The 12257-nt window shown below is 37.5% G+C and overlaps 1 protein-coding gene across 13 annotated transcripts in view; it reads right to left on the bottom strand.

The window, feature by feature from the left end:
- The window catches only part of LOC149180894 (peptidase M50B-like protein), a 198631-nt gene that overhangs the window by 130344 nt on the left and 56030 nt on the right, over positions 1 to 12257 (bottom strand). For 4 of the 13 annotated variants that reach the window (XR_016256980.1, XM_089416369.1, XM_089416359.1 and 1 more), the window contains exons 2-4: positions 5595 to 5695; positions 5361 to 5468; positions 5079 to 5174 (exon numbers count right to left, since the gene is read on the bottom strand). Coding sequence is in view for 12 of the 13 variants with exons in the window: in XM_089416369.1 (XP_089272495.1) it covers positions 5079 to 5174; positions 5361 to 5468; positions 5595 to 5597 (207 nt within the window). In the remaining variant the exon portion in view is untranslated. The remainder of the gene's footprint in view (positions 1 to 5078; positions 5175 to 5360; positions 5469 to 5594; positions 5696 to 12257) is intronic. The other 9 variants (XM_089416365.1, XM_089416367.1, XM_089416363.1 and 6 more) reach the window with 5 other exon arrangements.

Here is a 12257-nt window from a genome sequence, read left to right as displayed (position 1 = left end):
ACTTCGTATCTCTAGTGAATTTTGTTAAGCTTTTGCTATGTATGCATCAACATAAGAGGGCATCCAAAAATCAACAGTTCTTGTCTAGTCCACATCCAATTCTTTCAATCTCTCAATGCTCCTTATCGTCTAGCATACCAATGCCTTCACTTGGGTCATCGGTCAATGAACCAATCCAACCACTTGTGTTATTTAACATGAAACTCTACAAAATAACCTTTGCACAACTCATGAAACAAAAATATCCTCTTGAACTTGTCAGGGGTAAGGCTAACGTCTCCAACTTCTACAAAAAATAATTTGTCGAGAATCCAAACTCTAATTCCATCAATTCTAGATATTTTCTTTAAAAGAGGATCAGGCATGTGAGTCCACGCGGATATCATCAAGTATCGCTCATCTATGTCCCCGTCAATCCTAGGTGAACTATGCCGTGAGGGATGTAGAAGAGGGTCAGGCGTGTGAGTCCACGCAGATACCATCAAGTATCGCTCATCTATGTCCCCATCGATCCTGGGTGAACTACGCCCAAAGGTATACCCGATGTTTCCGTCCAAGAGTCTCCTTGGAGGCAACACTCCCAGACCTCGCTGTGCAACACTATACACCCCCGCATACCATCGATCATCCCAGTACTCCTGGACATGCCACTATACAATGCAGCCTACCCATGTACACCGCTGGATACCCTCAGCTACGGCTATGCCATCCCGTACTGGTCTGTGTCACTGTCCCTGTCACTCCCCGCATGTACTCAATGCGATGTGAGGCACTCCCACTCTACAGCGCAATCCAACATACTACGACACACCCCCATGCATCCCCATGCCCATCTGCAAACCACTACTCCACGCTAGATGCTCCTACCCATCCCTGAATGAGATGGCCTAAAGTTGTGTCCATATGTGTCGGCTCGCATACAACCCGTATCATCACCTCCAATGTCACATCGCTATGCTCTCTGATTAGGGGACCTCCCCTCCAAGTCCTCCCTAAGGGACCAAGAAGTGAATCTCCCTAGGTGTCAGCAGTGATGCCATCACTGCTTTGCTCCTCCGTGTCCGACACAAATGCGAAGAATCCCTAGCTCCATACAAGGCACCGTTTGGTGGACTGCCAATGCCACCTCCTCCAACAAACTCCTACCAGAGTATATTGATCACCCAATGATCCTCTGTACAAATGCCATACCAAGACAACTAAAAGAGTTTGTCCATATACTGGTTGGCCACTGGTGCTGATCGGGACTCCGCTAGTGAATCTGCATGCTCAACTGCTAGGTCAATTGTACCATCCAGGTTGTAGTCAACCGACATACATGGGAAATGATAGGTAGTCCCACCGGGAACCCAATGCCAATCTGCGCTGCCGGTCTCCCCAGTGCCTGGAAGCTCCTGCTAAGGTACACACAGGTCCACCACACTCTCCATAACCCACTCCACAGGGTACCAACTCAGAATCTCTCGTCATCCAACCCCAAGAGAGGGATCGAATGCACAAACTCCTACACATAGAACAACCCCAGCATGCGGGTGCTACACCCTGTGCAACACAGGTCGTCTCATCTCGCTATCCTTGTCAATACATGAAATCTGACTAGGTAACTTTGTCTCTCTCTGTCCAATGGGCCAAGGTAACCTAACAGTGTTGCCAACTCCATCTATGTATGCCCGAAGAGGGCTGCTCTCATGCCCCAACGTGCACTCTAGTTGCACCAGTAAGGAACCCAACTGCTCCCCAACGTGAATCAATTTGGTTGTGGACTCGGCACAAACCGCACTCATGCCCTCCAACTCCTCGTTCTGCTGCAAAATAGCCTCACGCACTAACGCGATCTTCCTTTGTAATTCCAGAATGTCAGCCTGAAACTGTCGAAACTGTTGTGGGCATCTATCACCTATAAACTCAGTCATAGCTCCGGATACCTCAGCAACTGTTGGCATCTCGTCCATGGGTGGCACACCCTCAACAGATGGCTCTATGTGTATAGGCTCTTTCCTCTCCACCAAAGTGTCAACTGGGACTATCAAAGAGGTCTCTAATAAAGGTGACTCCTCTACCACAATGGGTATATCGATGTGCTCCTCACCATCCTGTGGGCTCTCAGCATCATGCTCAACCTCCTCGGGCTTCTGATATCTAAATCCATGTCTCCACTAGCAAAAGCGCCCCCTGGTCTCACCCTCTAACCGGCTTTGTCCTGCCTGCTCCTTTTCAGGAGATCTAGTGCCCTGATCTGGTCGGCTTTCACCACATGATGTAGATGGTTGCACCCCCACAGCCTGCTCACCTCTAACGTCTCTGTTGTAAGGGTGATGATGGGTTTGGTCTATCTAGTGATGATGACCTTAATTTTTTTGTTTCTTTCTAGTTCAATAGCATTCTCCTTTCATATTTTCTAACCAATAGCTATTTCAACAGTGATATCGTGCTTCTAAACAATTATATCCACTCCATTGGGCTCACCTACTCTACTATATCATTCATGTCGAATGCTTCTCATATCTTTCGACGACTTTTACTCTACACTGGCTTCTCCACATTTGAGATGTTGTTCCCTTTGTTATTTTTGCTTGGATGAAGGACTCATGAGTCGTCATCTCCTCCACTCCCCATCTATCTTTTTCCATCTAAATTTTTTCCATTAGAAACAGCACTCCCATTCGAGCCTCCCACTGTACTCTTTCCATGTGTATGGTGTTTGGCACCCTCTCAAACAACATTATTTTATGCACCCTCTAAAGGAAAGTTCTCTTACAATGTCAAATGAAGACTTCCTATCTCCAGTGAATTTTGTTAAGCTTTTGCTGTGTATGCATCAACATAAGAGGGCATCCAAAAATCAACAGTTCTTGTCTAGTCCACATCCAATTCTTTCAATCTCTCAATGCTCCTTATTGTCTAGCATACCAATGCCTTCACCTGGGTCATTGGTCAATGAACCAATCCAACCACTTGTGTAATTTAACATGAAACTCCGCAAAATAGCCTTTGCACAACTCATGAAACAAAAATATCCTCTTGAACTTGTCAGGGGTAAGGCTAACGTCCCAACTTCTGCAAAAAAGAATTTGTCGAGAATCCAGACTCTAATTCCAACAATTCTAGATATTTTCTTTAGTTGGACGCCAATATATACCTGTAGCTGCATGGTTCATAGAAAGGGTCCTAGCAAGGGAACCAAAGGTTGGATAAAATTTTATTCTGCTATCATAGGTTAACATAATGTAATCTAGAATCTCTAGCCAAACAATGACATATCAACCACCTAAAAGAGGCCTCACCCAAGGTGTGCAATGGGTTGCATTTCTGCCCTGGTTTATAAATGTGCTGGTAAACATGCAAAAGGAAGTAAAAAAGAACATGAATCCAATCATTCAATACAGGCACCAAAAATTCCGGGAGAATTCATGCTGATCATTCACTAATGTTTGAACTCAATACATGGCCATTTCTGAGATTACCATTTCTGAGATTATGATATATATATATATATATTAAAAATAAATAAAACTGGTTAAAAATAGAACAAAGATTGTAAAAAGCTATGGCAAAATTAAATTGAGCCAAAAGTCACAATAATCAAAAAGCTAGGGCAAAATAGCAGGTAATTAGATCAATAATGCTTGTTTTTTCAAGTATTTTTTTGTTATGGTGTGGTTTTTTATGATTTTGAAATTTTTCGATATTTGGAAGGCAAATTTTAATTTTTTATTTTATGCTGAGCTTATATATAATCATATGTACTAATTACAATTTATATATATATATATATATATATATATATCAGAAATGGCCATGTATTGAGTTCAAACATTAGTGAATGATCAGCATGAATTCTCCCAGAATTTTTGGTGTCTGTATTGAATGATTGGATTCTTGTTCTTTTTTACTTCCTTTTGCATGTTTATGAGCACATTTATAAACCAGGGCAGAAATGCAACACCTTGCACATAGATTTCCAGAATCTCAACAGCATGTCTTCATTATGCAGTTATCAGTTACATACAGAATGGTCTAGTCACAGCCAACCAAATCCATGGATCGCAAAACCACCAGTTGCATTTCTACTGGTCACCACATCCAACTCACAATTTGCAGGTCACAAACTTCACATTGCCATGTTCATGTCACAAACACAGTGTTGCAAGATCCAACTCACAAACTTCAAATTGCAGAGTCCATCCACCAATGTGACTGTGGAGACTTGGGCATTTTTCTGGCCAAGACTTTCTCTACAAGATGCATGTTGAAACTTGAAAGAAATGTTGCAAACATCGGCATTGAAATAAAAATCAGCAAGGGTACGGAAAACCAAAAAATCGGTAAAAATCAGCAAACATTGGCAAAATTAATATACCACAAAATATCAGTGAAAATCGGGAAACATCAGCTACGCCAAAGAATCACAATTTCACAATAAAATCGGGATGTTTGCAACACTGCTTGAAAGTGTTGTAGATAATGATAGGGACTTTCTACTTTTATGTTCATCTATTTCAACTTCCATATTGACAGGCTGAAAACATGTATCACATAACCAGTTCTAAAATCTAACTTAAGTTTTGGCCTTTTCTTAATCATTTATGCACCTTTATAATTTATTGGACATTGACCATGATCTGGTATTTATCAGTTTTTATAGCACTCGCTGTATTTTAAGGAATGATGCATTCATATCCATTTTGGGGACAAATAACAAAAAGGTAAATCACTTGTGATGAACACTGAACATTACATCATTCATTATTTCAGGATAATATAGAATCAGTACCATTACCCTGCTTACTTCCATTTCTCTTCCTAATATCAAATTACCCCTCTTTATTGGCTACCTATTCATGGACTGACCCTTCACCCTTGGGATGACTTAGCTAGCCATGGCTATAGTTTCAAATTCAGTTGAGAACCTTAGAGCTTCTAAGCTAACCATTATAATGTTACAATTGGAAGTTGGAATCTTTTAAACTTGCAAATGATTTGAATACAGTTGCAATACCGTGCATTGAAGCTGACCGTTAACCACTTCAGATTATAATATTTTGTAGCTGGAATAATGAGAGACTAGAAAAACTTACATGGCCGCAAGTAAGTTTGCAAGCTATTGCATGGCTTGCCTCATGCAGAAAAACAGTTATAAGCTTAAACGGAGTTAATAATGGTGTCCTCCAAAGCTGGACAAAAGGATTTAGGGATCAGTAAGAATGTAATATACAACCTATGTTAAAAAATAATTAGAAATACAATCAATTTGAGTTCAACAATACAATCAGTATCAAAAGTAAACAATGAAGATGAAAATATCCAACTCTAATGTATCAAAATGATGCTGAAAACTATGAAATTATCAGTGACCATACAGCCAGAATCACAAAAATGAAGGCACCAATAGTTGCAATGAAGGTGACTTGTTCACGATGGCAACATTGTTGAAGCTGCCAAGATCCCATTGCCTGATTTCCAAAAAGCTGCATAACATCAATATTGGTTCCTTAAGAAAATATCTCTGTAAACAAATTTGTGTATCTTTCGAGATCATAAACCACAGTAAGTTACATAGACCATTAATCATGAAAAACCAATACATTACATACCATGATACCAGGTGAATTTGGTGCACTGAAAACACATGTAATAACACCAACACCCGGCAAATTATTAAATTCTTGAGCTACATAGTTCTGAACAGAGATCTCTGAGAAAGTTACATAAAACATAGCTGCATAAATAAACCTTCAAAGTTTCTTTAAGGACATTGTCATATTTACGGAAAGTCAATATGCTTTACAGGTTAAACACCAAAAGCAAGAATTGTCCATAACCAAATTGAAGAGATTAACAGCTCCAAATACTTCAGAAAAAATTGTATGCGGTTTAAATTTATATCCATTGCGGATAGTGTTGTCACACAGAATGTCTAGGCACCGCGACAACGGCTCAGATAACAACCCCCCTGCTCCCCAATTTCTCCGTTTAAGCTGTCTCCCTACAGTAGGCTAAGGGGGATAGACCCTATGGAAAAGTGGAATGAAGAAGAACTAGTTGGAAACCAACCAGTTCGAAAGACACAGTGAAGCGATCAAGTACTTGATTAAGATTTAGCAAGACTTATAGGATTTGATTAGATTTTAAACGATTGATACCAGTGCCTTATGGAGTCAACAATCTTGCTAGGGAAATTAAGACCAAGTAATCGATTAGCAACTGTTGCTTAGACGAATGACTATTTTATATGAAATGCAGATCCTAAAACTAATGTGAGATGCAAGAATCTTGGTTAATTTTAGTTAAATGCCTATTTAAATGTGAACCCTTCAATCATTTCTGTGTTGAACCTGATTTTGTAGTAATTGGTAGAGAGAAGATTAAGAGAAGCACACTAAACTGTGATTAACGATACTCTCTTGAAATTCTAACATACCCAGTGCCTTTGGCGCTGCAGAGAACTGTGGCTCTTACGACTGCAAGGTCACTGTTTTAAGTACTATTCAAACAGACTTCTCAAGAAAAGATGGATGGAGATCTATCTGTTTATCGACCAAACTTATGCTTAGAAGTAAATTTTATCTATGCAAAATTAACTTATATGCAAATGCACCGTTAGATGAGATGAAGTTAAACTCAAGAATGGGAAAACACTTATGCCGCAAAAGCCCTCAATTACCCAAATGAAATGCTCACCTTTTTTTAGATGAAGACTTAGGAAATAAACTCTTGAAGATACTATAGTTAAAACACCAGCGTATTTCAAATCTTCTTGATACAATTTAGCTCAAAGAAAACAAAAACAACTTTGCAACTCAATATCAATGTCAACAGATGCTCAAAAAAAATTACTCAGTTTATGAAACAAAGAATATGCATTTTATCACAATTCCATGACAGAGTACTTAATTTTCAGAAATTAATTTTTAGGACAGCAGCAAGAAAAACTTTATGACAGCAGCAATATGACAATGAAAATAGTAAGCTATCAATGATATCTTTATGCCAAAAATTCACTGAAATTTTTCCAAACTTGCCCACATGAATTATCAAAAAATTTCAGCCTGTTATGATGTGATTTCTGAAATTATATCAGATCTGATATACTTATTACAGCCAACAATTAAAATATGAAATAAGCCTAATGATGAATGCCCAACTCAAGAAATTAATTCCTTAATGTATTAGACAACTTAGGAACTGATTTTAGGCTAACCCACATGAAATTTTTCCACTGTTATATTTCAGACTTCAGAAACAGAATTATTCAGAGATAACAATGACCCAAAATGTAGATCTAGGCCAAATTCTTGATACACATCAAACATAAATGACTTATTAATGTATTTAACAATTTTTATTTAATTTCAAACCACTTAGATGTGTTTTTCACCACTATTAGAAAGGTATATGACTGTTGTAGCAAACAGTGAAGAAAAAGATGGTTTAGAGATCAAACCCTTAGGCCCTAGGCCTTGAAGATCACTTGCCCAGTTCCAAAAAAAATTCAATATCTGAAACTCAAAATTTTACAAAATTTTCTGCAAAAACCCACCAATGATTAGCTTCAAAAAATCAAATATTCAAATCAGAAATGAAGCAAGGGAATCTAGGGCCAATGAGAGCTAGCACTAGGCCCAATAAAACTAGCGATGGGCTAGGAGAAAACAGATATGGGCTTAGGAACCCCAAAACTTGAAACCCTTGTTCTGAAAAAATTATTTTGCTTCAGATCTTCAAATTTATTGCAAAATATTTAATGGCTAGCCCTGCAAAAATATTTGGGACAATATATTTCCCTCTAGGGTCTAGATCTGTCTCAAAACCCCCAGATCTGCTTGAAAAAATCTCAGATCTGAAGATTTACTTAGCTGGTTTTCCAGATCTATTCCTGCAAACAATCTTTGAGCCCAGATCTTGCCCTCCAAGGTCTAGATCTAGCTCGGATCTGAAGATTTACTTGGCTGATTTCTCAGATCTATTCTTGCAAACAATCTTTGAGCCCAGATCTTGCCCTCTAAGGTCTAGATCTAGCTCAAATCTAAAGATTTTCTTGGTTGATTTCTCAAATCTATTTCTGCACAAGTGAAAAGACAAAAACCCAATACCCAATATGTACAAAAATAGAGAAAATCCCAAAACCCAAGTGTTAAAATTCAAAATTATGTTACAAAATTTCAGATTTACACAAGTAAATAACAGATCTATACAAATAATTTACAGATCTATCAGATCTAAGGAGTATGAGTCCAACCCCGCTCCCAGATCTGATAATTTGAGGCTCTTAATAGCTAGATCTATTAAAATTTCCACAAAACATTTAAAAGATTTTGAAATTTTAAAGAGGTACTAGCCCAAAATCACGCTGCAGAAAAAATATTATCGTTAGATAAATTCTGAGGCTTATATGAAGTAGGTTCTTCAGAAAATATGTGTTGAGAGTTGGCTGGTCCACCCGATAACTATCCCCAAACGCTCAATGAGAACCTGAGAGATCTTCTGCAAACACTACATCAACCATCAAATCAAGTAGAGAAATAGAACAACAATAAAATTCTGAAGAAATAGAGATATATGCTATTTCAATCAAAATTAAAAATGTTACCCTAGATCCAACAAACTGAATAAGAAACATGTATTCGGATTATTCTAAGAGAGCTATTGATTGATAGTTTTCACATAATATTAAGCAGAAATTAAAGCAATGTTACCATAAATTCATGAAGAGGAACACTACAGCACGTTGAAACCCCAAAGAATTTTACATTAATTCAAAAAAGTATACAAGAGAGCTTGAGAGCTTAGTACACGATCCAGAGATCGAATGATCCTCACTGACAAAATGACCTCCTATTTAAAGATAAATCCTCCAACGGCTAGTTCGAGTGATCCTCGTCAGAGCAATCTCGACCGTTGATGAGGATTAAAATTTCTTTTAATCTCATCCATCGAAATTTTAAATTATTGAGGAAATTCGAATTTTTCAATTAAATGAATTTTTATTTAATTCAAAAATTAATTTTTTGAATTAATTTCCTCAAAATTTTGACTTTGACTTAACCCCAAAGACCAAAGGCTTAAAATTTAGCAAAATAATCAGTTAACCTTAGTCCCTGGACCTCTTGAAACTTAATTTTTAAATGCCCCACGAATTTTGTCTTCAGAAAATTTAAATTTACCTAGTACATAATTAATTAAATATTTGGCTTAGGATTTTAATTAATCTTGGCCAGAAAATTTAATTAATTAACCTATGAAGGGATAAATTATTTTTCTAACTCTCAAGATACTTTACATCATGATTTTTACATTTTTTACATCTCAAGGGAGAAAATCCATTTGCAAAAGACCCTCACAGACTACCCAATTCTGCGACACAAATATAATCCAGCAGACCAAGCAATTTGTAATAAAATAATCTAACCAAATAGTTAGGATTATTCCCAAATCACTTTTACATAGACTCGATCTAGAACACTAGGACTCCCTTAAGATCCCAGTGACAAAATCCACTCCGGCTTTGGGGTAAGGCTGAAGGAAAACTCTGTCGACCATTTGAGAATGGATGGGTGAGACAAAAAACCTCCCAGAATATAGATCGTCACTAGAAAATTAAATTTACCTAGGCAATTACATACACAACACGGATCTGCTGAGATTATTTACAATTTACACATGCAGAAAGGGTTTACAATATAACATGATGATCAGGCTGATGATGATAGTTGAACAGCACGAACACGTTGATCAGGCGCTATCCCTTTTGCGAAAAAATGGGGTGTACTGCTATGGGTCGTTGACACGTAGTGGTCAACAGATAGGAAGGCAAAAATAATGAGTGAAAATCTTTGATATTATGCTTTCAAGAAAGGCAATGAACATCAGTAAGCAATAGAGTATAAATCCCAAAGAAATGACAGTAGATAATATGACAAATAGTAGCAATGGCATATGTAAATTTTTAAAACGAAGGAAAGAAATACAAACTGCAAAGCCAGAATCAAAAGTAACAAGACGATACAAGTTTAGAAGGGAAAAAAAAATTAGCTTGTTGCAGTGATGCACTGAGTTTTAGACAATGGGATCAGAGGACAGTGGAACCAAGGATTTTTGGAAAGTAGCCCCAAATTTCTAGCAGCGTCGAATAGTGACACCAAAAAATATTCTAAAAAGTCAAACTATTAAAAAAATAAAAACAGAGATTCTAAAACATAGTGTTATGATACAACTCATTAAAAGTCACAATTCTTAAATAATGGGTCCTGACGACCTTACCTGCATCACTAATAAAACCCAAAAAAAACTATATCATGGCATACAAGAACCTACCAAACATGTGAATTAAAACTGTTGTAATTATCCCCCATTACAAAAACGTACTACATAGTATTCTACCACACATTACCTAGATAATATTTGTCATGGTTCTGTTGTTAAACTAGTGAGTGAAAGCTTTTCCTGGAGAACTGGTGTATCGGTGCTCGTTTAGATAGGGAACATCCAGACATCCCTGAAATTGAAGGAATTTTTCCGTACCTCTTATTTTTTGACAGGAAACATCTAAGAAACGTGGGGGAAGTTCCCAACATCATCAGGGATGTTCCCTTCCAAGCAAGAACTTCTCACTAAACTCCCCAGGTCCCTGAGGTCAGGAAAACACAGGCAATGATATTCCCAAGGGTGAGGACCAGTTCCCATGCAACAATGACATTTTGTCATTCGACTTCTAATAATGCTAATGCTTTTTCTTCATTGTCATAGCAAAGCATCCTAGAACATCGATCTCTGAAACCGAATCAAGCATAAACAGAAGCTTCAATAGTAATGGAGATATCAACTTCCTTACAACCAATGTATGCCATATATTTCATATCAAAGCTCAACATGTATGCTACATGAGCTTCCTGATACGTATCAGTATTAGTATACTAGTACAATATACAGAATCACAAAATAATCTAGGTAGTTGTGATACTAAATATATCTGGAAAAACATCAACTCCTTCCCCATTTCAATGAAACAACTTCCATATATTAAATTTATAGTGAAGTATCTCATAAATTTAGGAACAAAAATTCCTCAATATAGAGTCTCAAGTTTACAGTAGTTTCCTTTAACAATGTTGTGTAGTCTCTTTCTCAACTAACAAAAGGATTTTAAAGAATGTACAATAACTCTTAAACAAAGTGTGTTTGGCAACATTTTTTACTTCATTGCATCATTCATTATTCTACTCAAATGCAGCCACAAAAATGGAATGCCAACTTGTAAACTTTAGGCACTAAACATGTTTCCTTAGAGAATGATGTGTACATGATCTGTTGAAGAATGTAACTAGTGTCGGTCTTCATCACTGTATTTGAGTCATAATGAAATATATTTGTCAAAAGAAATAAAAATAAATTGACTTATTAAAGCATGGGTTTCATGCTTGGGTCATTTGTTTATAGGTCAAAGCCTCCCTTGCACGCTTCAAGGGTTTATGTCAAGTGTCATTGTCCATGTCACAATGTAAAGAACCCTTCTTGGGATTTATTTGTCAAGAAAGAAATTTATTTTATTGTATTTTAGCTCTTCTAGGCCTCCTCCACCAATTCGGCCTCAAACCGGACAAGCTGGCCTAAACAGAGGGGCAGAAACTCCTATATAAAGGAAGCAACTTGACCTCTTTTGACACACTAACTCACCAAGTTCAATCTGCAACTTTTGGGGCTAGAAAATGTGTGAATTTCAAGGAAAGAAGAGAAAAGGGCTAGTGAAGAAGGAGGTCCCTCTCAAGCAAAAGAAGTTGAAATGCTCTCTCTCTCTTACACATGTGAAGTTGCTAAGAGGCTGGAAGGGTCCAAACTTATGTTCTGTTGTTGGGCCGAAATTCTGTCGCTGGGGATCGAAGTTTTGAAGCTGGGAAGTCGAATTTCTGGATTGTTGTTGGGTTGAAGCTACTAGACAAGAAGAGACTATTGAATCATTTTGGAATGCTGACTCGGTGGAGGAGGAAGGTCTATTGGTCTAAGGTCTTGGCCCATCTCATTTTGAATTACTGAAGGAAGAGTTCTTTGACTGGGTATTCCCCTATATAGGGGTTTTAGCCGAGTTGAGTGCCTACATCTGGTGTCCTTGATCTTCGTGTTTTGGTAGTGATAATTGCTTGATGAACTAAGATAAAAGAATAACATAAGAAAGATAATAAGAACTCAAAGAAATTACAAGTAATTATAAACAAGAGAAAATCTTTCTGCCTTTTCGATTTTCTAACATGGTATCAGAGCTA

The sequence above is a fragment of the Pinus tabuliformis genome, chromosome 3_2 (genome assembly GCF_031772625.1).
Source record: "Pinus tabuliformis cultivar Carrire ecotype Pingquan chromosome 3_2, CPIR1, whole genome shotgun sequence".
Lineage (NCBI taxonomy): Eukaryota > Viridiplantae > Streptophyta > Pinopsida > Pinales > Pinaceae > Pinus > Pinus tabuliformis.
The sequence above is the reverse complement of the archived record's forward strand: the minus strand, read 5'-3'. Positions and strand labels throughout refer to the sequence as shown.